The sequence below is a fragment of the Acomys minous genome (genome assembly GCF_964271855.1).
Source record: "Acomys minous genome assembly, chromosome: 9".
NCBI lineage: Eukaryota > Metazoa > Chordata > Mammalia > Rodentia > Muridae > Acomys > Acomys minous.
The window spans coordinates 44,809,857-44,835,754 of NC_140490.1; the positions used below are offsets into that span (position 1 = coordinate 44,809,857).

General features: G+C 38.1%; 2 protein-coding genes and 1 pseudogene across 4 annotated transcripts in view; 1 reads left to right on the forward strand and 2 right to left on the reverse strand.

Annotated features, from left to right (window-relative positions):
• The window catches only part of CENPP (centromere protein P), a 193,280-nt gene that overhangs the window by 58,693 nt on the left and 108,689 nt on the right, over positions 1-25,898 (forward strand). The window lies entirely within an intron of this gene.
• On the reverse strand, positions 4,367-8,948 carry LOC311604672 (KATNB1-like protein 1; annotated as a pseudogene). Its single transcript has one exon. The product of its transcript is annotated as a KATNB1-like protein 1 (transcript).
• Positions 9,010-24,541, reverse strand: OMD (osteomodulin). Of its 2 annotated transcripts, XM_084794696.1 has the most exons (3): positions 19,704-24,541; positions 12,023-12,970; positions 9,011-10,913 (listed from the first exon to the last, which is right to left on the reverse strand). In XM_084794696.1, exons 2-3 carry the CDS (start codon positions 12,954-12,956, stop codon positions 10,585-10,587), a joined length of 1,263 nt encoding a protein of 420 aa, XP_084650822.1. In that variant the 5' UTR covers positions 12,957-12,970; positions 19,704-24,541; the 3' UTR covers positions 9,011-10,584. The 2 variants fall into 2 exon arrangements, with proteins under 2 accessions (XP_084650823.1, XP_084650822.1); XM_084794697.1 differs by lacking the exon at positions 19,704-24,541 and having other exon boundaries at positions 9,010-10,913; positions 12,023-14,903.

Genomic DNA, 25,898 nt, shown 5'->3' on the forward strand with positions numbered 1-25,898 from the left:
ATAATTTTGTAGTAGCAAATTTTTTTACTGAATGAAATTTTATATTAAATTTTAGAAAACTATAAAGTAAGGGCTGAGTATACTGATGTCCATATTTAATCCCAGCGCTCAGGAGGCAGAGACAGGTAGATCTCTGTTAGTCTGGTCTACGCAGTGAGTTACAGGCCATCCAGAGCTACAAGTGAGACCCAGCCTTAAATCAAACAGACATGAAGCAAAACTGAAGTAGTAGCACAGATGGCGTGCAGCATCTTTAAAGACTCACATGCCTGTAATCTCAACACTTGAGAACCAGAGGCAGAGGATGGAGAGTTCAGGGCTACAAGCCCTGTCTCGAAAAAATTACTTTTATTTTTATTCTTCTTTGGCACTTTTAGTAGTCAAAGCTACAATTCTTTTTCCTAAAGCAAAAAGATTATGGATAAATGTTTAAAATAGAACATGGGGCCTGGAAAGACAGCAGCTCAGCAGCTAGAGCGCTTGTTCTTGCAGAGGAGCCCATGCAGTTCTTTAAAGAGTTAAGAAGACACTAAAGCACACTCAGCCAGTGCTCATGACTGGCCCAGGGCAGAGTTCCACGTTAAAGCCAGGCACAGCGATGCTGGAGCAGAGTCTAGTTGTCAGAATGCCTGTGATTGAACTTACTCTTCATTTGGCTAATTCTGCATAGGCTAAACCTCCTATCCTAAGGCATGTGAATGGTCTTTCTGGCATGGCTAGCCAATCCCCCAGAACAAAGACAAAACTTTCAAGAATAACATAATCACATCTGGGAAAATAAAGCCAAGTTCAGCCGCTCTTTAGGGAAAGCCAAAGCCCTTAAATACAGTTCCCTATGGAATTGTTTGAAACTGAGGCTGTTTTCCATTTTAGAAAGAAATGTTACATTCTGGTGGAGAATTCCTTAAATTTCCTTATTAGACATGAAAGCTGCTGAATGCTTTAGGTATCAAACCCTGGGCAAGTGACTAACTAAAGTGCTGTTAGCATATCAAAGCGAACACTGGCCACCAGTTTCCCCTAGCATCCCTCAGTCCCTACCTGTTAGAGGCCATGGTTAGCATACCCTGTGCTTCCCCTTGAATTTTCCAGCCCAGGGCTGGGGTTTCCGCTCCCCCAGGGGCTCTTCACTATATAATCCAGACATTTTGTGCTCTTGCTGGAGCACGTTCTCTCTCTCCTTTTTCTCTCTCCTCTCTCTGCCAACATGGCCCCCACCCTCCACTTTTCTGTCTCACTCTGCATGGTGATTTCATTGACCCCTTGCTCTGAAGTTGGTGAACCCACCTTGAGAGCTGCTCCCAACAAACCTACATTTATACAGGTGTGTTTGTACAAATATGCTCTAATTTGGCTTGACTTGGCTCATTTCCTTAAGTGTTGCCTAATAGTCAAGAAGCTCTAAGTTCCACTGCCAGCTATGCATAAGAGGGGAATAGTGGCACCCATCAGTAACCCTGGCACTTGTGAGATAGAGACAGAAAGGTCAGGAGTTAAGGTCATTCACAGCTACATGGTGAGTTATAAGTTAGCCTGTAGACCTTGTTCTTAAAAACAGATGCCAGGCAGATCTCATGAGCCAGCCTAGTCTACATGTGAGTTCCAGGCCAGCCAGGACTACGTTATCCTTCAAAATAATATAATAATAATAATAATAATAATAATAATAATAATAATAATAATAATAATAATAATAATAATAATGGAAAAAGAATTGAGTTTAAGAAGCAGGGGTTTTCTGGGAAGAGAAGAGATGTGGGGGGAAGAGAGAGAGAACACTAACAGAAACCATAAGCTACTCAGTGGGTTGGTGTTTTCTTCATTTTCAAAATCCTCCTCCTCTGACTTCATAGGAAACTGTGTTTAAAGTCAGAGTACTTGTCTGAGTTCTAAGCTTTGATTCCCTCTGTAGCACCACCCCCTTTACATTTATGTGATGGGTATTTTGCCTGAATGTAAATCTGTGCACTACCTGCAAGCTTGATACCCCAAGCAGGCCTGAAAAGAGGGTCAGATCCCCTGGAACTGGAGTTAAGGTCATGAGCCTGCCTCTCTGTGGGTTTTTGGAGTTCAACATGGCTTCTCTGGAACAGAAGCAAGTGCTTTTAACCACCAGCTCATCTCTCCAGCCCCTAGGGAGGATCAGTTTCTATACATGTTGAAATACCATCTAATTACTGTAGACTTCTTTGTCCTCTGTAGTGTTCACACATAGGACCTCACATTTCTTTGTGGTGGGCTAGTGTGTGCACTGAGGATATGTTTGTAAGCACCTTGTTTCTTTACTCATTGCATGCCAGTAGCAGTAGCCCCAGGTGAAAAACCAAATAAGTCTCCTGACCTGCTAAATGTCAGGAGTCAAGGACAAAATTGTCCCTAGGCCTGTCATGTTAGAGCCTGTCTTTAATCTCAGCACTTGGGAGACAGAGCCAGGCAGGATTTTTTGTTATTGTTGCTATTTGTCTTCTTAAATTCTAGCCTAGCCAATGCAATATAATGAGAGCCCGGGCATGGTGGCCCACACGTTTAATCCCAGAAGTAAGGAGGCAGAGGCAGGTGGATAGCTGTGAGTATGAGGCCAACATGGTCTACAAAGCGAGTACAGGACAGCCAAGGCCACATAGAGAAACCCTGTCTCAAAGCACCAAAAAACAAAACAAAACCAAAAGAACAAACAAACAAAAAAAAACCTAAAAGCTAGCCATCATCTAGTTGCGCACTGTAGCTGTTAGATGGCTAAGCAAACGTTTGGCCTTTGCAGAGATGATTTAGCAGTTAAGAATACTGTTGCTCTTCCAGAGGACCTACCGTAAATTGGGATCCTAACATCCAACTTGGGCAGGTCACAGCTACCTGTAACTCCAATTCAGGGGTTCCAAGTCCCTCTTCTGACTACCTCAGGCATCTGCATGTATGTGACAAACACACGGATGTTTACTCATAAATATAATAAAAAATAAATTGTAAAACTGCCCATGAGAATACTAAATACTTAAAACTTTAAAATCCAACATCCTGAGACCTTATGGCAAGCCTGCTAATCGTAAATCTCTTGTATTTATGTGAGCATAGACCTTTTGTCCACATGAAAGAGAGTGCAAGTACTTTACAGACAAAGAGGGAGAGAGGTGATTCAATGTGAGAATGAGTTAATGCTTTTTAGAAAGTATTTTATCTGTGATTTTGTATTTTCTTCTAGTGTCTAAATCTCTACATAATGTTTTCACAATCTGAATGCTTATAATGACGAAAGATGTGTTCATGATGCCATGCTACTTAGAACAGCATTTAGTTGTACTAACTACAGCTGCCTATACAGGCATAAGAGTCTTCATAGGAAATTGGAACAGCTAAGAAACTTGAGATTGTTAGCTGTTGTGATCTAATTTTGTTTCCAGCTGTTCTTTTACTTTATTTCCAAGATTTAGAAAGAAAAAAAAAATGTGTTCGGAATCAGGAAACCAGGATTTTAGTTTCAGCCATCCTTGGAGACATAGGAATTCTTTATACCACAAAAAGTCTATAGATGAGGATTTTTTTTTTTTTTGGCATGTTTTTTTCTTCTTCCCTCCTGGAGCTGGTTGAATGTGTTATGTGATATGCGTGCATCTGTATTTTAGCTTAGTAGTCCCTAATTTGAGGAATAAGTTAAAAATCTTTGTTTCAGGTTATACACACAAGCTAGGTGTTTTCAGACAGTAGCATTGTGAGTGTTTTTCTGAAGGATCCTTTATTTTCATTTCCTTTCTAAAAGCTAAATGTGTTTATTTTTGTTGACTAATCATAGCTTTTTGGTGTGAAGTGCATGTTTTATTAGTGCTTACAAGCAGTGTAGCCCTTTTCAAAATATAACCAAACACTGTCGAGTGTAAAGAGATGTTTACGGTTTTCTTCCATGTTATAATTACCAAGTCAGTTAATAGTCTGCATCTGGTACAGGTAACTTCTGTGCTGTAAAAAGTAAAGAAAATAATTTATTGTTCAGTTTCTCTGAGGAAAAGTGTTGATTTTTTTACTTGCTTTATTTACTGAGAAATCCTTGGATTGGTTTGAGTTCACTGTGGCATTTCTAAGTAATAATAACAAATGACTGTAGACCTACAGCCTCTGCAGTTTGAGCAGGGGGATTTCTGTGTCACAATTTACTTGCATATCTTTGGAGGGAGGGCCTGAGCAGTTAAATTTGTTTTGTTTTGTTTTTTCCTACTAGATAGGCAGAGTTTGGCTGCATTATGGGGCTGCAGCCTTGTGGGGGAAACTGAGGGAAGTCGGCTGTCCCACCCTGATGCCCCATCTGGAAGTGTGTTGAACTGTCCAGCAGTGAAATTGCTTTTGTTTGTCATGGGATATTGGATTTAAGAACCTTAGTGAAACCCTTAGTAAAGTATCTTGTGTCTAATATTAACCTTTTATATGAGTACATATATGTACAGAGATGCTGAGGCCATTCTGTGTGGCCTCTGGTCTGAGAAAGCCATGCTAGCACCCAACATTGTATAGTACCCAGACTTTTGGGAGGCAGGCCAAACATGCTGAGCAATAGTTACTTACTCTGAATACTTGAAGTCTGTGTGCTTTTTCTAGCCTTCCAGAATCCTGATGAGCATTGTCTTTCTTAAAAATGAGGACAGGCTAGCTTTAGAATAGCTGAATAATCAGTCACTCGAAGTTACCTAGCTTAGAAGTAGAAAATTAAGGTTTCATACCCATGTGTCTAATACCAAATTTTTTCTTTTCTTTTTTCAGTTGCCAGATATATAGATTTGGTTTTGTAAACGATAATTTTTTAATTAAAATTTTATTTTGTTAATTTAGAAGAAAATAAATAATCTCTAAACTTAACAATATTGAGAGTGTAAGAGTTCCAAGTAATTACTATCTCTTTACATTAATCTATAATAGTCTCTATTCTTACTACTCAGTTCCTGCCACACTGCAGTGTCACTTCTTTGTGAAGTAGCTGCTTCACCAAGCCCAGGCCAGAAAATATTATGGTATCCATAATTAACCTGGTTTATCTTCCCCGCCTCTTTTTTGTTTGTTTGTTTGTTTATCCCTTGTGTTAGAGTAAGTTGCATGATTTTTTTTCCTTTGTGATCACAAGTTGAATTTATTAGGTGGATACCAAAAAGGAAGATGCCTTCAGAAGCCATAGAGTTACTTTGTGCATGTGAAAAGGTAATGAAGTTAAAAGAATCAGGCTCAAATCCTTAGTCTCATTAGCATCACACTCCAACCAAACCATCTTAGCCCGTCCAAATGGTTCAATAAGACAATGAAAACTAGCACTCAGGAGGCAGAGGCAGGGGGATCTCTGTGAAGTCGAGGCCAGCCTGCTCTACAGATGAGTCCAGGACAGCCAAGGCTACGCAGAGAAACCCTGTCTCAAAAAAAAAACATCAACAACAAAAAAGACGTTGAAAACTAAAGGATTAAGATGAAAGAAAGGCTGTATTTCCCATCTTAAGCTCTCAAGGATGATGGAGGTTTATGAAATTCCCATATCCTGAAAAATGACATCTTAGATACCTCACCTGTCAATCACAAAATTGTGTCACCTGGAATGACTCTAATCTGAAGATATAATAATCAATTACTACAACCAATATCCATTTCACAGAGTACATAGCTATCTGGAATAATAGCTATACAAAACAGTGAAGTAACACTGTAAACATTTTCATAGCAAGAAAAGATTCTGGGGATGCTCCTCTGTAGTCACTGTGTTAAAGATGTACACTGAGATATGAAGAGAAAAATCCATTTATCTGTTCTGGAAGCTGGCAAGCCTTATCAAAGAAAGGTGATGGGGTGGGTCAGCAGGAGTGGTATTCAACTGCAGTTCCATCTAAGACAGGTGCAATCCAAACTGTTAAGACATCCCAGAACTGAGCACACTGATACTTCAAGTGGTTATATTAAAAAACCACTCACATGTAGTTTGCTGGGATTTCATACTAACCATTAGAGGAGGTGGTGATGCTTTGTGCTGGATTTAAAGTACTATGTCTGGAACTTAAAGTACAACATCAGTGTTAACTGTAAACAATTCCGAAACATTGTATATAACTTTTCGTGACAAAAAAAAATAGATTTCATATAAAATTAGAGTTAATGAAGCAAAAAATAGAAATATTTAGTAACTTTACTCAAATGAAGTTTAAATGTTACAGAAATGAAAACAAATTAGAACTTATATACAATAAAAAGTGAATATAAATTAGACAACTCCATGAACATTTCCAGTTAAACATTCATACAAATACATATTTACCTTTTTTCTTTATATAAGAATGACACATACAAATATAATATGAAGATTATGGGAAAAAATCAGAGATACTAAAAATTTATCAAGTTTAAAAAATGATGTAGACTATATTTCAACAACAACATTCTACATGAATGTAAATTCTTGATTTAATTCCATGATTTTATTATGCCAGAAGCATGGTTCCTTTAATTTTCTTAAAGAGATATTTGTTATTATAACACATTGGCTTATCAATAATTAAGGCATTTGTACATGATATCAGTGTGGACAAAAAATTTAATATTACTTACTATGATGTTTTAAACTTTTGAAGTCTTTCCAACAGAAGAAAATAGCTGCACACATTTAAGTATTTCTTCATAAAAATAAAAATCAATGATTGGTCTTTACAGTTCCTGGTAATAAGTCCTTTTTGCATACTATAAATGATATTCTTCTGTAGGACTGAGGTAGGACCCAACAGTTCATAACAGTGTTACCAAATGGCCATATAAAATCTGCATGCAACAAAGTGAACAGTCTTCATAGTGCATTTTCACCTCATTGAAGTTGAAGCTCCTCCTTCTGGATATTTCCACTTCAGTGTGAAGTAGATTGTTAGTATTTCATTAGTGGTTTTATTATGTGGCTTTTTAAACGACAAAAATAGGTTTTATTTCTTCCACAGTTCACAGTTCTCAGGAGAGACCTACTTTTGGAAATCATATAATCCAGTGCTGTCTGAATAACCAAACACTCTTTAGAAGATGAAATCTCTCAATGCAGCTGTAATAAATAAGCATCTCGTCCTTAGCTATATTTCCAGTATATCCTGGAACCAAAGTAAGATGGTTTTCTTGTTTCCATAATCTATTCAACTGTTGCTTTAAAATCTTGATATTTCCATCACTTATAATTTTTTATTTAGATGAGAGTTCCGACCACCACCTTTTTATTACTGCTTGAAGCCAGTTTAAGCCAACGATCACATATTCTTCAAATTTGCTTTGAAGTAAAGACTTTATTAGAGGAAGTAAGTCTAAACAGCAGCCAAGTGAGATACATTGCTTTTCTTCCTGTAAGCTATTGGTTAGAACAGGAAGGCAATCTACCACACCCCAAGGTCTTCTATCCTTTCTAAATAAGCAACAAGTTCACTTAAATTTCTCTTTCTCCAGAAAGTCAAAGCTACATTCAATCTCAAATTCCTGCTGAATAGAACTTGGGCCATTGTCTCGTGGTCCTGAGAAACCCCAGAGGAAAAAACACTGTATTTTGATAATGGGCTTTCTGTCTGTGAGGAACCAGGCTCATTGGTATTAATGACAAATGTTCGACTGTCATGGTGTACGTTTTCAGGCAGATGGCCTACGCAAGCCAGTTTATTTTCTTTATTTGCCATGTCACAGCCCCCACTTTTAGGAGACTGCTTAGTTCTGTAACAGAGACTTGGGAAGGGATGGCAAACTAACTTTCTGTGGTAGAGCACTTTGTGCAGTTTATCTGGGCTTTTCACGGCTTGTCCAACTGTTCTACTTATGTAAGCAGCCAACTGTTTTGAAGATTTCTTAATCTCCTTCATGTTCTTACTGGTTAAATTAGAAATCCTCTTTCTAGGAAGATCACTGGGATGATCCTTAATACAATTACAGAAGTCCCATTTTTTAACATGGTGGGTATCAGATGCCATAATCTCTTAAGTGCCCACGTCCAGCAGCTCGGAGCGTCCCTCAGATCCCGAGCTGGGCCCCACTCACAGCCATTCAAACCAATTTGCATGACTTTTTAAATATTTATTTTGTTGAGCTAATGCTCATGTAACGCAATTCATCTTCTTAAATTGTATGAATTAATCATTTTAGTATTTTCAGGTTTTTTATCATCACAATAATTTTTAAAAACTTTATTATTTGTGAAGGAAGTCCTGTCATCAGTTCTTTTTTGAGACAGGGTCTAGTCCATGTGAGTCTCAAACTTGCTGTATATGGGAGAATCTCCTTGAACTCCCGAACTTCCTGCATCCACCCTCCACCCCCAAGTGCTGGGAGTGCACAGTTTAATGCCACCACACCAGCTATTGATTTTTTCTTTTTTACTTTTGATTCTTGAATAATGCTGCTGTGGATGGTCTTGAGCAGACGTTGCTTGGTGTGAGCCTGTGTTCAACTCACTTGGGCATGCACCTGGAAATAGAAACGTTGGTTCATACCTAACTGGAGCTTTCCAGGTAGCAGCATCATTCTCTGTGTGTGTGAAGGCGCCAGTCGTCTTTGTCACCAGTATTCGTTATTTGCCTATCTTTTGGTTGCTGCATTGTAATGAGAAAGGACTAATTTTGATTGTAATTTTGATTTACTGTTTTAATGGCTGTTTCTAAATTTTTAAATAATGGAAGTTAGAAAAAATGTCTGATCTTGCTAATTTCTTAACACTCACAGTATAAAATTTTCATTCATAATGAATAATTGCATTTATAATCCCATTTTGAAATATTTCATTAGGATCAGTGGACCTTAAGGCCTGTGTCACAGGGATGCCCGGCTCATGCTGCTGGTGGTTGACTCTTGGGTTTCACTTGTGCCACAGTTGCTCATTGTACTCTTTTCCTGACCTCTCCCTGCTGCACCTTCTACACTAAATAGCTTGATGTGGATGCTTAGATGGATGGATGGAGATTGTTTATGTTCAGCTTTGCAGGTGAGTGCTTTCTCTTGATGCTAACAATCAAAGCCAGGGGGAAAATGGGGGCTTCTCAGCATTCAGAAATTTGAACAAATACTTCCAAATTATAATGTTCCCCATCTGTTAATTGTACCTTGTCTGAAGTTTTATCTTGTTTTTGGATTCTTTGCATTGGCAAACCCAATTTTTTAAATTTTTTTAAGATTTATTTATTATTTATACAGTATTCTGTGTACATGTGTGGCAGCAGGCCAGAGGAGGGCACCAGATCTCATTATAGATGGTTGTGAGCCACCGTACGGTTTCTGGGAATTGAACTCAGGACCTTTGGAAGAACAGCCAGTGCTCTTAACCTCTGAAACATCTCTCCAGCCCGCATACCCAAATTGATATTCATTCATGTGTATCAGGAGTTGTGTGAAGCATCAGTTCCTGGTAAATAAGAGAGTTCATCAGCACTTAGAATGTTCACCATAAAGCTTACTTAAATACTCAACATGGACTAAAGAATGAAAGTGACTTGTAAGGTCATAGAGGTGGTGTGAAGAGGCCTATCATGCCTTCTCGCACTTCTGTGGATGAGAGGAAGCTGAGGCTGGGTCTTCTGCCCAAGATCACTAGCAAAGAGTAGCTTAGGCTTAAAAACCAGGCGTGGCATACCCCAGACTCTGCCCCTAGCCGAGTCTCGTGGTTCAGATAACTTGTGTGATCTGGTGCTCTGAGAAGAGAACACTTAATTTCCTGAATTGTGTGCCTTAGATCTTAGGATGACAACTTTGAAAATCAGGAATAATACCATTCTAGTACTGAACCAGACCACATATCTAGCAGTATTAGAAATACAAGTATGGCCCAGTGGTGGAGGTGCACACCTTTAGTCCCAGCATTCAGGAGTCAGAGGCAGGTGCGTCTTAAGTTCAAGGTCAGACGGGTCTACAGAGTAAGTTCCAGATCAGCCAAGACAACACAGAGAAACCCTGTCTCAAAACTAAGAAGAAGAAGAAAGGGAGGAAAAGAAAAGTATAAGTGTGAAAGCAACTCAGTAGGCAAAGTCTCTAAAAGTGATCTTTCTTGAGTAGATGACTACTGTTAGGTTTACATTCCCTCCTTTTACTTAGATGTCTTCTTCAGGTCTAGAGGACACTTTCTTCTTCACAGTCAGTGTTACTTACTTTACCATCCATAGAAATAGTCCCTTCATTGGAAATGGCATACTCAGATCATTTTATATTATGGTTGTTGTTATTAACATTCATGATAGCACACATATGGCCAGAGGAAATTTTGACGGCCCCTAGGAGTTGATTCTCTCCTACTCAAGTCATTAGCCTTGGTGGTAAATGCTTTATCTGCTGAACCATCTTGTTGGCCTTTACATGTTTTTTACATGATAATATTTCTAAGTTTAAAGAATATACAAAGCCATTTGAGCTTAAATTTTTATTTCTCCTTACTATTCTATCTTACATTTCTTAAGATTTGAGTCATTTTTAGTAAGCTCTAAGCCAATGAAATGAAGCCATTATTACTAACATCCTAAATGCAATTCTGATCTTTATACTAACACATGCTTCTAGATGTATTATTTTGAGCAGTATATGTTTAGACTTATAATAACTTGTAAGGCTTTATGAAGTCGTAAATATATACTACATAGTTTCTTGCCATTCTTGCATTTCATAGTAATGAGAATTAAAATGCTCTTCCATTACTTCTTGACCGTCAAGAGTGTTATCCTGACTATCATGGTCTTCCTCTTCCTCATCTTGATCGCTCCTGAAAACTTGAGTCTTCAGTTCTATTGTTTCACCATTAGTGCTCCTTTGTTCACCATAATAAATACTGTGTATATGAGGGAAGCAGAAGAAGATATATGAACTTATTGGTTCTTTCAGCTTATTTTGGTCCACACGAAGGTATGTTAAATGGCGATGATGTAGTGGATCAATAGAAGGACACATCATTGTCACATTGATATCTGAAAAATACAAGTTAAAAGTTCATCCTGCATATGATAGTTATATTTCCAGTTTGGTTTTGTTTTATGAGATGTAATCCTTATAATTCTTACAAGGATAATTGAGTTTAATTATTTTTGGAGTTAAGTTTTGTCATTTTTATATTAATTAAAACAAATGGAAGCCGGGCGTGGTGGCACACGCCTTTAATCCCAGCATTCGGGAGGCAGAGGCAGGCGGATCGCTGTGAGTTCGAGGCCAGCCTGGTCTACAGAGCGAGTCCAGGACAGCCAAGGCTACACAGAGAAACCCTGTCTCAAAAAAATAAAATAAAATAAAACAAATGGAAACTCTTGAGTTTCATATCACCAAAATAAATATGAATATATTGGCTTCACTGATTATATAAGTATTATATAATTGCTTTTTAGTAGAGGCAATCTTATTTTAAAAAAGAAGAAAAGGAAAAATAAAAAAACTCAGCCCTACTACCCAGGGTCATATGTCTTCAGATGCTCTCTAATACTGCTTGTTAATATATACAAGGTGTAAAGTTGAGTAGAAAAGACTATAGAATTAGAAGCCACATGCTGTGGCGCACACCTGTAATCCCAGCACTTAGGGAGACAGAGGCAGGTGGATCTCTGTGAGTTCAAGGCCAGCCTGGTCTACAAAGCAAGTCCAGGACAGCCAAGGCCACACAGAGAAACCTGGCCGGGGGGGGGGGGCAGGGATTAAAAAATATTAAAAAGAAAAGATTAAAATGAATGACACTCCCTTTTCCCAGGCCATTATTTGCTACCTCATTAGCCAACTTCACAGCAACCCCTTTCATCACTAAATAAAGCGTAGATTATTAACAATCCATTCTTTATAAAAAGTCAAAATGCCATTCTTGTTTCAAGCATGTTGATGCATGTGCCTTTTATCTCAACACTAGGGATGCAGAGGCACATGAATATATCTATGAGTTTCAGGACAAGCCTGGTGTACATTGAAAGTTCCAGGGCAGCCAGGACTACATAGAGAAACCCTGGCCCAACGTCCCCCCTGTACCCCTCCCCCCAACACACACACAAAAAACCCAGTCAAAATACCACTCCTTAAAAAATTGCAAAATTTTACATACTTTCTATTTCATTATTTTGTAGGTATAGATGTTCCAAATTCCTTGGAATGTAGAATGCTTGTTTCAATTTATTATGTCCAATGTTGAGTTCTATAAGATTGGAGAGATTAAAGATATCATATGGAAGGTCTTTCAGTTTGTTGTGTGATATTCTTAGAGCATGAAGCTTTGGAAGTTTGTCAAAATAATTTCCTGGTATAGATGAAATTGAATTATTTTCTAAAGATAGATACATAAGTGAAGAAGGCAATCCAGGGGGCATGGATTCTAATCTGTTATTACATAAGTTGAGCTGCATTAATTTTTCCATTTTGAAAAAGTTTTTTAACATCAAATCAGAAAGATGATTATAGCAAAGATCAAGCATAGTCAAGTTTACCAGCCCATCCATGGCATTTGTTTGAAGTGTGGAGATTTCATTATAACCAAGAATAAGTCTTTCCAGAGATTCAGGAAGAGGAAATGGAAATTCTTGTAAGTTGTTGTGCTCTAGATGAAGTTGTTGTAGATTTGAAAGTTTAGCAAATACACCATAATCAATCTTTTGAGATTTAATTTTGTTGTGGCTGAGGTTAATTTCTGTAAGATGAGTTGCATTGATGAATGAATTTGTAGTCACAGCCTCAATGTCATTGAACTGAAGGTAGACTTGCTGGATGTGCATTGGAATACTTGGAATAGTCTTGAGTTTACGGTTGTCACAGTACATTGATGTTGGGAAGTTAGTTGGACAGAAGCATTCCTTAGCACAGCCTAAAACACTCTGATAAAAGGGAACACCATATTCAAAATTTTGATGAAATTGGAATTCTGGCTCATAATCCTCATTTGGTTCTTGGTCATAATCTTCATCCCATTGGTAAGACTCATATTGGCAATATACTCTAACTCCAAAACAGAAGAAAAGGACACATATTGGACTAAAAAAGCCCATGTTCTTTTTCTTCCCTATTACAAAGAGAAAAGTGATTAATATTCAGAATAATTCCATATTGGTGCCTATATATAACAGAATATTCAGGAAGCCTAGGCAAAGCTCAAATCAAAATTTAATGTTTATGTAACTGAAATTTAGAATCACATGTTGCATTGAGCAGGAGTCAAAAGTACTCCGTTCTGGACTTTTTACAAAGTAGTCATTATCTTTTATTTGTTTACTTTTGTGTTTTATAGACCAGACTTCCCTTGTAACCCTTAATGTCTAGAACTTACTACAAAAACCAAGCTGTCCTTAAATTACATGCAGCCCTTCTGCCTCTGCCTCCCAAGTATGGAGATATATGTGAAGCACAACACACTATGCAGTCAGTATCTTCTAAAAGAACCTCAGTTGTCTGGTTTTCTATACTGTAGATTTATAGTGATGGTATGACACCACATTCTATTATTTCCTCCACTGTAAATGCTAGGCATTCTTGCCAGCCTTTTCGTCTATTAGTGATGCTTGCTATGCTTATGTGAGCAGATAAAGAACTTTCTCTAGTAAATTCTCATTAAACCAAAATTTTGCTCCCGACTGCTTCTGTTACTAAAGCCTTTTTTTTCCCTTTTCTTTTCTTGTTTTGTTTTGTTTGTTTGTTTGTTGTTGTTGTTGTTGTTTAAAAGAGCATTTTTTTTAACATGGTAACATATTTAGAAAACAATTTTTGGGTTTTTTGGTTTGGTTTTGGTTTTGGTGTTTGGGCTTTTGGTTGATTAGTTGTTTGGGTTTTGTGTGTTGCTGTTTTCTGTCTAAGCCTATCTACATCTTCAAAATTTCTTCTTGGAACGGTTTCTCAAATCTCAATTATTTTATCTCTAATTTATTGAGTAACTCGAACAAAGCTCATTTACACACAATATTTATATCTTGCAAGATTTCAGGTTCTCCTAGATTAATATTTTTGTTTTCTTTCTGACTCCCTTTTATCTCTTCTTCCCTCTCTTTCCCCTCCCTCCCTCTACCTTCCTCTTTTTTCTCTACCTTTCTTTCTCTTTCCTCCTTCCCTCCTTCCCCTTCTTACCTCCCTCCTTTTCTTCCTTCCACACAGGGGATTTCATAGACCCCCCAAGTTGGCCTCAAGCTTGCTGTTTAGGTGAGGCTGGCCTTAAACTCAAGATCCTCTTGCCTCTTTCTTTGTGTACTGAAAAGCATTCAGGTACCAGAAGCGTTACCATGCCTGGCTTTGAATAATATTTTTTTTTACTTAAAGTCTGGATTATAAATACTAAAATGCCATTCTCCTTGTCTAGGATTCTGAAACCTAATGGAGGATGAGAGACGTACAGTGCAGAGCTGAAGGATGTTGTAGTGAGTTGGATTGCCAAGGGGAAGGCTTTATAGACAATTAACACTTCTGCTGAAACTTGAAGGGTGGAGTATGTTCTAAACAAGGAACCTAAAATTTTTAGTTTCATTTCTGCCATGTATCAATTCTGCCTCTTGCTTTATTAAGAAAATAAGGCTTGTAGTTTCTGGGCATGTGCAGATGCCTATGATCCCACCTGCTCAAGGGCAGATCATTTGAGCTAAGAGTTGGAGACCAATGGTAATACAGTAAGATACCACCTCAAAAAGAATACAGTAAAATGTGTAACTATATTTAATTATGCCTGGCCTCGCGTGTGTGTGTGTGTGTGTGTGTGTGTGTGTGTGTGTGTGTGTGTGTGTGTGTATACACATACATGTGAAATCCAAAGGACAACCCCAGGTGGCATTCATCAGGCGTCATCTACCTCTAAATGTTTTTAGGTAAGAGTCTCTCACTTATGTAGGCTGGCCAGCTGGCCAGTGAGCCACAGGGTCTGCCCGTCTCTGCCTCCCAGGTGCTAGGATGACAAGTGTGGTCATCACACCTGGTCTTGTTTTATTTTTTAATGCTATGCCCAGATTGATCCCAAAAAGAACCAGAAAGACTCAAAAGCACTGTAAATACAATTAGTTCAGCCCTGGGCTGGGCCCTGCCTGATCCCCAAATCAAGTCTCAGGAAATGCACCCAAGACTGGGCTCTTTACACTTTCTTCCCTCCCAGTGCCTCCCAAACAGGGCAGCAGATCCTAGTTAACATAAGGGGGTCTAACATCCAAAGAGTTTAACTTCCTTTGTTCTCTTTTTCACTATTTGCTCAAGGAAGTGTGTAATCCCATGAGGCATGGGGGGGGGGTCGTCAGTTGCTATCAGATAACACTATCTCTGGTTGTATCTGTGAGTTTGAATCTCTTTTAAGTCTGTTTGTTTGTTTGTTTTGTTTTCAAAGAATTTTGTGGACCTCAGATAGGCTGACACCAAGATCCAGTGTTAGCTCATAAGGCTCAGTGCTTCCTTTGGGGTTTGAAAATCTTCTAGGCTTCTCATTCTTTCAATAACATGGGTTCTGTGGAAACAACTCAGAACTCAGTTCTTCCTGCTTACAAAGTAAGTAAGGATTTTGCTGCCAGGGTATCTTCCCAGCCTCTTATCTTGCCTTCTTTATCTTACCTGCTTATCTTTGGTCTTAGTCTTGCTGTTTATGTCACCTAAAAGATAAACTCTCAATTTAAGTGTCTCATTTTTTTTTCTGAGACCTTTTTTCTCCACCCTTCTCATCAGAGGTGTTATGAGAGAATGAACAAGTACCCTAGCATTGCTGTGTGTTAATGAGATAAGTTACATTTTATTCTTCTAGAATGCTACTCCTGTTTTTCAGCACTGGAATAACTGAGGAAATAGTTACATCAATCATTTCTCTGACAGAACTCCATTTGCTCCTTTTTCTCCCGTTATTTTGTCTCAGTTCTTCCTATGCACTCATGTCCTGGGCCTAACTACCAATCGTTGTATTCTGAATCTTTTTGTTTGTTTTTGCTTGGTTTGGTTTTTGTGGGGGGGTTGTTTTTTGTTTGTTTGTTTGTTTTTGTTTTGGTGGTTGGTTGGTTTTTGGAGGGGGGGTTGTTTTGGTTTTTTGTTTGTTTTCAAGACAGGGTTTCTCTGTGTAACCTTGGCTGTTCTGGAGTCGCTTTGTAGACCAGGCTGGCCTCAAACTCAAAACAATCCACCTGCCTCTGCCTCCCAAGTGCTGGGATTACAAGCGTGTGCCACCACGCTCAGCTCATATTCTGAATCTTGAACATCCCACACTGTGTATCTTCAGGTAGTACCTCCAACTGCAAATAGTTCCTGAGTTTCAGAGGAGTCTAACGTATGTTGATGTTACTGGTTTTTCATTGCCTCCATCCATGCTTTCTTACAGTAAAGGTCCCTCTGCCTGGGAAGCTACAGCTCATTGTTCTTATTATTCCTTTGCACATTCCCTGAATTTTCTGAGTTCTTTACATCTGGCAAATGACAGTTTTCTCCCTATTCTCATTCTGACTCATACAGCTAAATATGAAGAAGGAAAAACAGAACCAGGCTGACTGGGCTCATTCTCAGATCTTGGCCTCATCTTCAAGTATGGCATGGTTGCATTTCCTTAGTGCACCCCCTTTCCCTTTTTGCCAAGACTACTGGGGTTTCGTATTGTTTCCTTTCTTTTCTCAAGGGTGTAAAACATCATTTCCCTTCATTCCTTTTGGATGATGATCATGCTTTTTAAAAAAAAGTATTGGATAATTATTTGTACTAGCACATTATATTTATCCTTATCTATGAAAAAGTACCAAATTGAAATGCTTTGAGCTCTGGTAATATGTGATTTTTGTGGTGGTAGTGGTGGTGGGTTTGTTTGTTTGTTTGTTTGTTACACAGGGTTTCTCTGTAACCAACTGTCCTGGACTTGTTCTGTAGGCTGGACTGGCCTCAAACTCAGAGATTTGCCTGCCTCTGCCTCCTGAGTGCTGGGATTAAAGGCTGCACCAATACTGCCTGGTTATATATGATTTTTGTTTTTGGTTTTCGTGTTTTTGAAACAGGGTTTCTCTGTGTAGCATTGGCTGTTCTGGACTCACTTTATAGACCAGGCTGGCCTCGAACTTGCATCAATTTGCCTGCCTCTGCCTCCCGAGTACTGGGATTACAGGCATGGGCCACCACACCCGGCTAAGTATGATTTTTTTTTAAGTCAAGCAGATCTAAATAATTGCATCAATTCTTCCTTCATATAATTCATGAAGGACATAGCATATTAACTGTGCTTTGAAACTGTTAGAATGAGGTAAGGAAATCTATTTCATGTAAAGAGATGAATAGAGCATAGAAGTAAGAAGTGTGCATTGCCTAGAAATGATAACTGTACACTGTACAATGAGCCAGAATCTGAGTCTAAATTCCTAAGGAATTTGCATTTAGTAATGAGTTCCTAATTAATGAAGTAGTGTATTTGGCCTGTGATCTTTATACTGCAGCGTTCCCAGTAGAGTCTTAAGAGGATATGGTGTTAACGAGTTATGATTTCATCCCAATAGGCATGTTCAGAGCAAGCAAGGGCTCTGCTTTAGGCTAGAGCCTCCCTGTGAGTCTGCTTTTGGGGTAGTCATCTCCTTGCTGTTGTTACTCAACTAGACACTGTATGCGTGTGCTTAGTGCAACATTTTATAAATATTAGTAGTTAGTTTAATTAGACTACTTAAGGTTACATTAAAAAATTATTTCTATCTGTGAGACAATGTGCTAAGTTGTTAAGGAAAACAGAAATAGAGAAAATAAAAACATGGACCCCTCTATAAAAAGCAGACAGTTTAGAAGAGACTAATACTACAAATGAACCATAACTAAATGGGAGTAATTAGTGCTGCAGGGCCAGGTGTTGACCTTCCTGGGAGAAACAGAGAAGTCTTTTATAGACATCATTTGAACCAGATTTTGGCACTTTGAGAGAAAGGGGTTTAGAAAATCTTAAACATTTTACTCTCTTGTTTGTGACATTTTACTTGAAATTTTTTAGAATTTTATTATACTTGCTATTGTACATTTTAAAAGCATTTTTGCTACTTTGTTTCTGTTCCAGTACAACCACTAGAGTTAGATTCTAAGAGGCTGGTTTCCCAAAATACGCACTGAAAACCAAGAGGCAGAGCTGGTCTGTGGCATTGGCCTAGCCCTCTGAGGGCTCTAAAGTTTGCTCCCACTTGCTCATGACCATCCTTATCCTTGTGTTAAGACCATTAGCAGTCATCAGTAAGCAACCTTATTAGAATAATCTGTTGCTCAGTTCTTGGAGAAATCAGAAGAAAAGGATATCTTATTAGTACTCTGATCTGATACTTCATGGTAGTTTATCTTAGAATCAAAACCTCAAAACAAACGAACCTCTGAAGATAAAAAGATTCTTCATGTTGTCTCTTTCTGGTCTTTTTGTAAACACTTCAGAAGGCTTTCCCTGGAGAGCAAATTTCCTCTGAAATTATGTCATTTTCTAGTCTGTCTCTCTCCCCTGTGATGCTTTCCATTAGTGATTTTACTTCATTTTACCCAGTTAGTCTCTGGCCATTTGCTAAGCATATTTTGTTACTTTTGTTTCCATATTCTACAATTTATGCCTTGTTCCATGTAATAAAACTCAGAAAACATCTGAGTAGCTCACTGTCAATCATCTCATTTTCCAATCTCTAATTTTTAACAAAGCCTGAGTGCAGTGCACTGCTTCTAAGTAGTCGCAGATTTGTCGGATGACTGACTCAATAAGTCACAGAGACCTTATTAGCAACGCTTCTCGCTGTTATGGTGAGTTCTAAGCATTTCACCATGCTTAGAGAACTCGGCTATTATCTTTTCTATTTAGTTCTCTATAACAATATGTGATATTTCTCACTGACATTACATTGTCATTAGAAATGTATGAAGAAATGAAGAAGAAAATTTAAATCAAAGCAACAATGTAAATATTAAGAAATCCATTAATGTGAGTTTTTCAAATAATACAATAAGAGTATCTTTATCATAATATTTCATTTACTTGAAAAAAATCATATTTTAAAATCAACATAGGTTCTATTCTAAATTAATAAAATTGAAGTATAATTTTCTTAGTTTTGGAAACCTAAAAGTAAAAACATCATAGCATTTTACTAGTTTAAAGATATAATTGCTTTATTGGTATGCCGTAAAAACTAGTATATAAAAATCATTTGTGTTTGTGTCAAATTTCGTCTAAGACAACTTTAAATTTAATTCTGTAAAATTTTTTGCTATTAAAAAAGTGTGTCTCAGTTATTTTTAGCCATAATACATTTAAATCTTAATTAACTTAAATTGAAGTATCTTTAATAAGCAGATAAAATGTTCACCTCTTTGAGAATGATACAACTGAAAACAAAAACTTTCTAAATCAGTAATTTGCCCAATAGAAACGTTTTCCACAAATGCACCCCTTCCCTACAACTGTATTCATCAGCACTAGTTAGATTCATGGCTCTAAATCATTGTCAGCATCTTTGTCATTTAAAATTAAGAGCAGAAAAGCAGACCCAGGAGACTAAAGAGAGATCAGTTCCTTTAACCCAAGAAGCTTTCCCTTTTTCCAAAATTTATTTTTAAAAAGGGAATCTAAGCAAATACTGTTTGTTGAGTAATTTTAAATTAGATATTTAAACTCACCTTACTGGTATTTTTATCAGAACATTTTGCCTAATCAAAAATTTAATGTAATTTTTTACCAGATTTTGCTTCTCTAGATCGTGCTTTTATGATAGCTGCAGTGCATTCTAATATTAAACTAACCCAATATACTTTTATAACAGTAGGAATACATTCATTAAGAGTTGAAAATTATTTTATCACCATACCTGTTGAAATTGCTTTAGTTTCAGGGATTGATGAATTGGCAAATCCTTTTAACTGAATCAGAAATGCCTAAATTCTTAACGGAGTTTCTTAAAAATCCACAGTAACTTTGTGTCCAGACAGGGCTGTCCTTTGAATTACTGTAGCAATTTAAGTAAATACAGTCGGCTTGGAAAACACTTGGATTGAATTAAAATTTTGTGCTTCTTTTCATTATACAGAACTCTGTGGATTGAAATTAAGATGTTTGTGCTCTTGGTCGGATTTATGTGGCTAACTTCTTTCTTTTCTCCTTAATTTTGGTTTGAGGTGTGGTAAGAATTTCCTCTAGTATGAAAGACAAACAAGACTAAATGAAACAACATGTACTGATTACTGTTTTTATTTTCATTTTTATGCCAAAGAATTCTTCAGATTAAAGTCCACTGTGACCTGGAGCCCGGTGTCTCGGCAATTTAAGGTGGAATTCAGAATTGTACCCGCTCTGCGTGTTGACAGAGGCGTGTGTTCATGTCAGTGCTCCCCTGTCTGAAGCTAGGGAGCAGAATGGGAGCATCCCGCATGTCACATCGACTGTACTCTGAAAATGCAGTAGAATGCATTGCTTTCACGGGCTAAAGGCACAACTTTTCCACTTCAATAGGCTACTGATAACTTTTAAAAGAGAAATGATTTCCCTTGGGTATGTACTATGAAGGCATATCTCTAATTTGCCCTTTCCCCCCTCAGTACACAAAATAATTTTTTAGTGCATTTTTGTCTCTAAGTCAGATAGAATGAAAATCCTCTGCTGCCCAGTTATGTCTACCTTTACTGTGTGGATTTAGAAATTTCCCCATTTACTGAGTGAGCCCTCCTTAAGAGTTATAGCTAGCGAGCTTACTTACTCAGGGCTAAATTTTTGTGGTAATGTTTTCATAGTTAAACAGAGTTAGCTGTGTCTCTTGGCATTAGATGTTGGGTTCTTTGGAAGGAGATTCTTTCAAGCTTGAGAAGTTCATTTTTAGTTCTTCAAAACTTTTCTATTAGACGTTATAAGGAACTAACAGGATTTATTTTTATATTTCAGATTTGAGAAAAGTATATAGTGTTTCAAGGATGCTTTGGCAATATTGTAAACATCTAGCCTATTATTTGAGACATTGGTATGTGAAATGTGGCAGACCATACTTGGGCCAAGATTCCATTTTGTTACAATCATTTCCATATGTTTCCTATTACTGTCTTTGTTCTTAAACCTCATGCTTTCACACTCAGGAAAAGAACAAATTTGTATGTTTTTCTCAGACATTGTTTTAGTCCCCTTCATAGTTTTTTAGCAGATTAATTTAAAATCAACCACTTAATTTTTAAATATAGCTGTTTATTAACTGTGTGATTTGGCCTTCAAATAATGATTATGTTGTTCCTGTTTCTGGATTAGGCAGAAAATTTTTGTCACTAGATAACTAGAGCACATTTTTTTTTCTTTCTTTCTTTCTCTCTCTCTTTTTTTCCCTAGAATCCAAGAGCTGTGGAACACACTTCTAATCCCAGCACTTGGGATCTCTGAGTTCCAGGCCAGCCTGGTGTACAAGCCAGCCAGGCTGACACAAAGAACCTCTGTCCCCAGAGCAAAACAAAAAAATATTTCTTGAAATTTAAAACGAGGTTGGCTGTAGATAGGAGTTTCAGCTGGCAGTGATTGAAAATGGAGGAGGTAACAGTTAAGATAGGTGGTAGTTTACGATCACTGATGTATGGTTAGGTGTCTTAATTGTAGCAGTTGTGGAACAAAGTCAGAAGAATTGGTTAAAAAAAAGAAAACTAAATTATATGGTAGGTTTATAATTTTATTGAAGCAAACACAGCACCATACAACGAGGACATTTGCTCAACTATGTTCTTAGCAACTTTATTCATAATAGCCAGGTTCTAGAAACAACCTAGATGTCCCTCAACTGAAGAATGGATAAAGAAACTGTGGTGCATTTACACATTGGAATATGACTCAGCTATTAAAAACAAGGAAATCTTGAAATTTGCAGACAAATGGATAGAACTAGAAAAGATCATCCTGAGAGAGGTAACCCAGACCCAGAAAGACACTCATGGTATATACTCACTCATAAGTGGATATTAACCTCGTAATACAGCATAGCCACACTACAATACAGAGTCCAATGTGCCAACCAAGGTCCATGTATGATGTGGGCAACCTAGACGCTCTGCTCAGATGTAGTAGATAGACAGCACAGTCTCCTTGTGGGTCCCACAATATGGGGAGTAGGGACTACTTCTGACGTGGAGTCTGCCCCCTCCCCCTCCCACGTTGATCACTTCCCCCTGGCGGGGCGGCCTTGCCAGGCCACAGAGGAAGGGGATACAGGTAGTACGGATGAGACTTGATAGGCTGAGGTCAGATGTTAGGGGAGGAGGACTCCCCTTTCTGAGAACGAGAGAAGGGAGGAAGGAATGGAGGGTGGGATTAGGAGGTGACAGTGATGGGCTATAATCAGGATGGAAAGTGAACAAATTTTAAAAAATAATAAAGATTTAAAACATAAAAAAAAGAAGCAGACGCAGCATCGCAAAGCTAAACAGCATACAAATAAGGCCCATTTGGGTAGCTCTGGAGTACCATTCCACTCACTAAGTACCACAAGTACCACATTTTGCATCATTACTATCAACAACATGCTAGTGCTGGCTACGAAAAGCCTGGTTCAGACTCATTAATCTAATAGGCTTTTTTTTTTTTCATTTATATGCTCACTGTTCAGCTCTTTAAAAAAATTAAGCGCCTACTTTGTGTAAAATAGTTTAAAACTGAGGACTCAGCCATGAAAATTGTATTGCAATAGAGGAAAAAAGTAGAAAATAAAAGTTTATTGAGTGGTAAGGAGTACAGGAGAGAATAAAGCAATAAAAATGAGTGAGGTAGAGCGTGCAGACTGGCAGTTCTGTTGCTGCTATGTGTGAGCTAGGGTGGAACAGTGAGTTACCCGATGGTGGGTGGTGGGAGCCAGGTGCTGCGCTGTTGAAATGGGATGTTAAAGGTAAGGAAGGGCACACGTGTAAGAGTGCTTGGCTGGAGTGTGACACAAGAGTAAGAGCACAGTGGTTGGTTTTTTTTTTAAAGATCTGTGTATATACATACATTAGAATACATGTGTACATAGCTTTGCTTTGAAGCCATCAGGACGTGTAATCAACTAGACTTTTGTAGCAAGGAGCTGACAACAGGATGTTTGTCTCAGTGAAAAGGAACCAGGCCTGTTTTTGGATAGGGAAAGTATAAGATGGACCTGGAACACTGAGAAGCACCAAAAAGAGAAAAAGCTCTTGTCAAAGACAGAGGTCTGGGAAGATCTCAGTTTTGCAAAGAACCTAAAGCTGCTGGAAAAAAAAAATAAAGGAAGGCTGCAGATACTATTTTAGGAACAGATATTTAAATCTTAATATTGTGTAGTTAGTATCAGAAGGAAGGAACCAACGTGGCACAAGTTAAGCGCACAGTAGATCAAGAACATAGGAGGTGTCCTTAGAGGGATAGCCAGCACCAGCCTCTTGGTAGATGTGTACTTGGAAGGACCCACTTTCCACTGCTGTAAGTGAAATCATAATATTTTTTTGTTTGCTTTAAAAACAAAAATCTTACTGTGTTGTCTAGACTAGCTTCCAGCCCTAGGGAGCAGACAGTCCTCCTGCCACAGTTTCTCCAGTAACTGGGACTACACATATTTCACTGTCTTGGAATTGTGTTTTCAGGGAAATAGAGTGTTGGATAAATGAGCTCTTTGAGATGGGCCCGTGAGGGTAGCCCTGCAGTGCTGTTCCCCACACTAAGTACCACAGTATGTGTCATTAGACTAAGCAGCGCGTCTTTTAAAATTCGTGGGTCTAAGATCACTACAGCCTAAACCCGGGAAGATAAGTTCTCTGAGCATGGGTATGAGAACTTACAGCAAGTGCTTCAGCCTCCAGCCCAACTGCCCCTCTTCCTTCACTCCCAGATTGGACAGGAAGGGACGTCCTTTGCATGTTACTTCTGAATATCTTCTAGTCTATCCATGTTTTGTTACTATATCCACTTATTCTCTGGAGGGCTTTGACTGGTCTCATATTCACACATTTTCTTCTCCTACCTTTTTTCTACTTACTTCATAGAAAAACACTTTTTTGTTGTTTTTTGAGAATTTCATACAATGTGTTAAATAATATACACTCCCAACTTCTCACCTTAACAACCCTCAAATCCAAACCACCACCTTATACCTCTTATGGCAACTTTGTGTTCTCTTTTTTCTTTTCTTCTTTACTCTCCAAAAACTTACCCACTCCTGTTGTGCCGTCCATATGCTATTGGGTGTAAGGCCATCTACTGCAGTGTGGTTAACATACTAGGCTCCATATCCTTAAGCTTGACTCTTTCCGAAAAGTCAGCAACTGTATATAGCGTCTCAGTTAGGGGCTCTTGTGAACCCCTTCCCATTCCATACTAGAGTTTTGACTGGCAGTTAGAATAACTATATATAGTTGTCTTTGACCTCCTATAGAAGATAGTAATATCATCTTCTCTCCTCCAAGTAAATTAAAGAATTACTACATCTCTCTTTGGTTTATCAGTATCTTAAATGGCTAGCTAATAGGATGGATAGTAAGGTACTTGGCAGGGCCTTGCTGAGCTAGGAAGCTGCCCTCTTGGTAGATAAAGCCACCTAGATAACAGCTTAATCATGCAGTGAGTTGTTGAAGCAACTTCTCTCTCCCCCTTCCCATATATTTATTTATTTACTTTACATCCTGATCCAAGTCCCCTCCCTCCTCTCTGTCCAGTCTCACCCTCAGGCCCCTACCTCTCCCCCTCTTTTCCCCAGCAACTTTTAAATTTTTGTTATTTAAGTTTCCTATATAAGAAATTCAGGAGTTGGAGAAATCGCTCAGTAGTTAGGAGCATTGGTTGCTCTTCCAAAGGTCCTGAGTTCAATTTCCAGCACCCATGTGGTGGTTCACAACCATCTATAGTAGGATCTAATTTCCTCCTCTGGTGTACAGACATACATGAAGACAGAGCACTCATTTACATAAAATCTATAAACAAATCTTTTTTGTTTTGTTTTTCATGACAGGGTTTTTCTGTAGCTTTAGCTGTCCTGGACTTGCCTCAAACTCACAGTGATCCACCTGCCTCTGCTTCCCAGAGTGCTAGGATTAAAGGTCTGCACCACCACGCCTGGCATAAATAAGTCTTTTTTAAAAGAAATTTAACGGCATCTTGCTATGTTGTGAATCAGAAATTTAGATAGATGGTGAGTAAAACTCAATGTCTAGACTACAGTGTCCTCTGTGTGAATCAGTAATTGGAATCCAGTGTTTATAAAGTTAAGTGTGAATACATTTATGTAGAAATTCAACAATGAAAATGTAGCCACACAATGAAGACAGCCCTTTGAGGTGTTCCTGACCACAAAGGAGCCTCCTGTGCTACAAGTGTTCTCTTCTTAATCTATATATCCATTATATGGTTGCTTTAGTTGTAAAACTTTATCAAACTATAATGTTGGGATAATCTTTTGTCCACTGTGTAAAGGTTGTCTTTGTATTATTCAAATGTTGATTTCTGTAATGGCAGAGAGTTGAGAACAGGCCAGACCTTGGTATTTTTTGGATATGAACCATCACTTGCCTCGGTATTTTGTAAACATCTTCTCTATCACTTTTTGATTGGCTTAATAAAGAGCTAAATGTCCTGTAGCAAAATAGGAGAGGATAGGCAAGACTTCCAGAGAGATAGGAACTCTGAGAAATAATCAGGTGTGGAGTGTCACAGATGAAGGAGCAGGTGTCAGGATGTGACTGGGAAGGAGAGGTAATGGCCTGGGTTAGAATAGCTCAGAATTTGCCCAGCTTAGTGCCATAAGCTAATAATAAATATAATAAGTCTCTGTGTTATTATTTGGGAGCTAGGGCGGGTATAGAAAGTTCTTACTAACACTATATATAGAGAGTGACAAAAAAGGGGACAACACACCAAGGATAGGTGTGTATTTCTTGCTGGTTGAGTTTGAAGAATTTCATTCAGCACAACTCACAAATCAAAACTGCTGTAAAGGTTGCCTTCATAGAGATACTAATTCCTTTCTAAGCAGTATATAAGGCAAACTTGTTAAAACAGTTGATGAACCATAGATAGGGCCAAAGATTTGTATGACCTT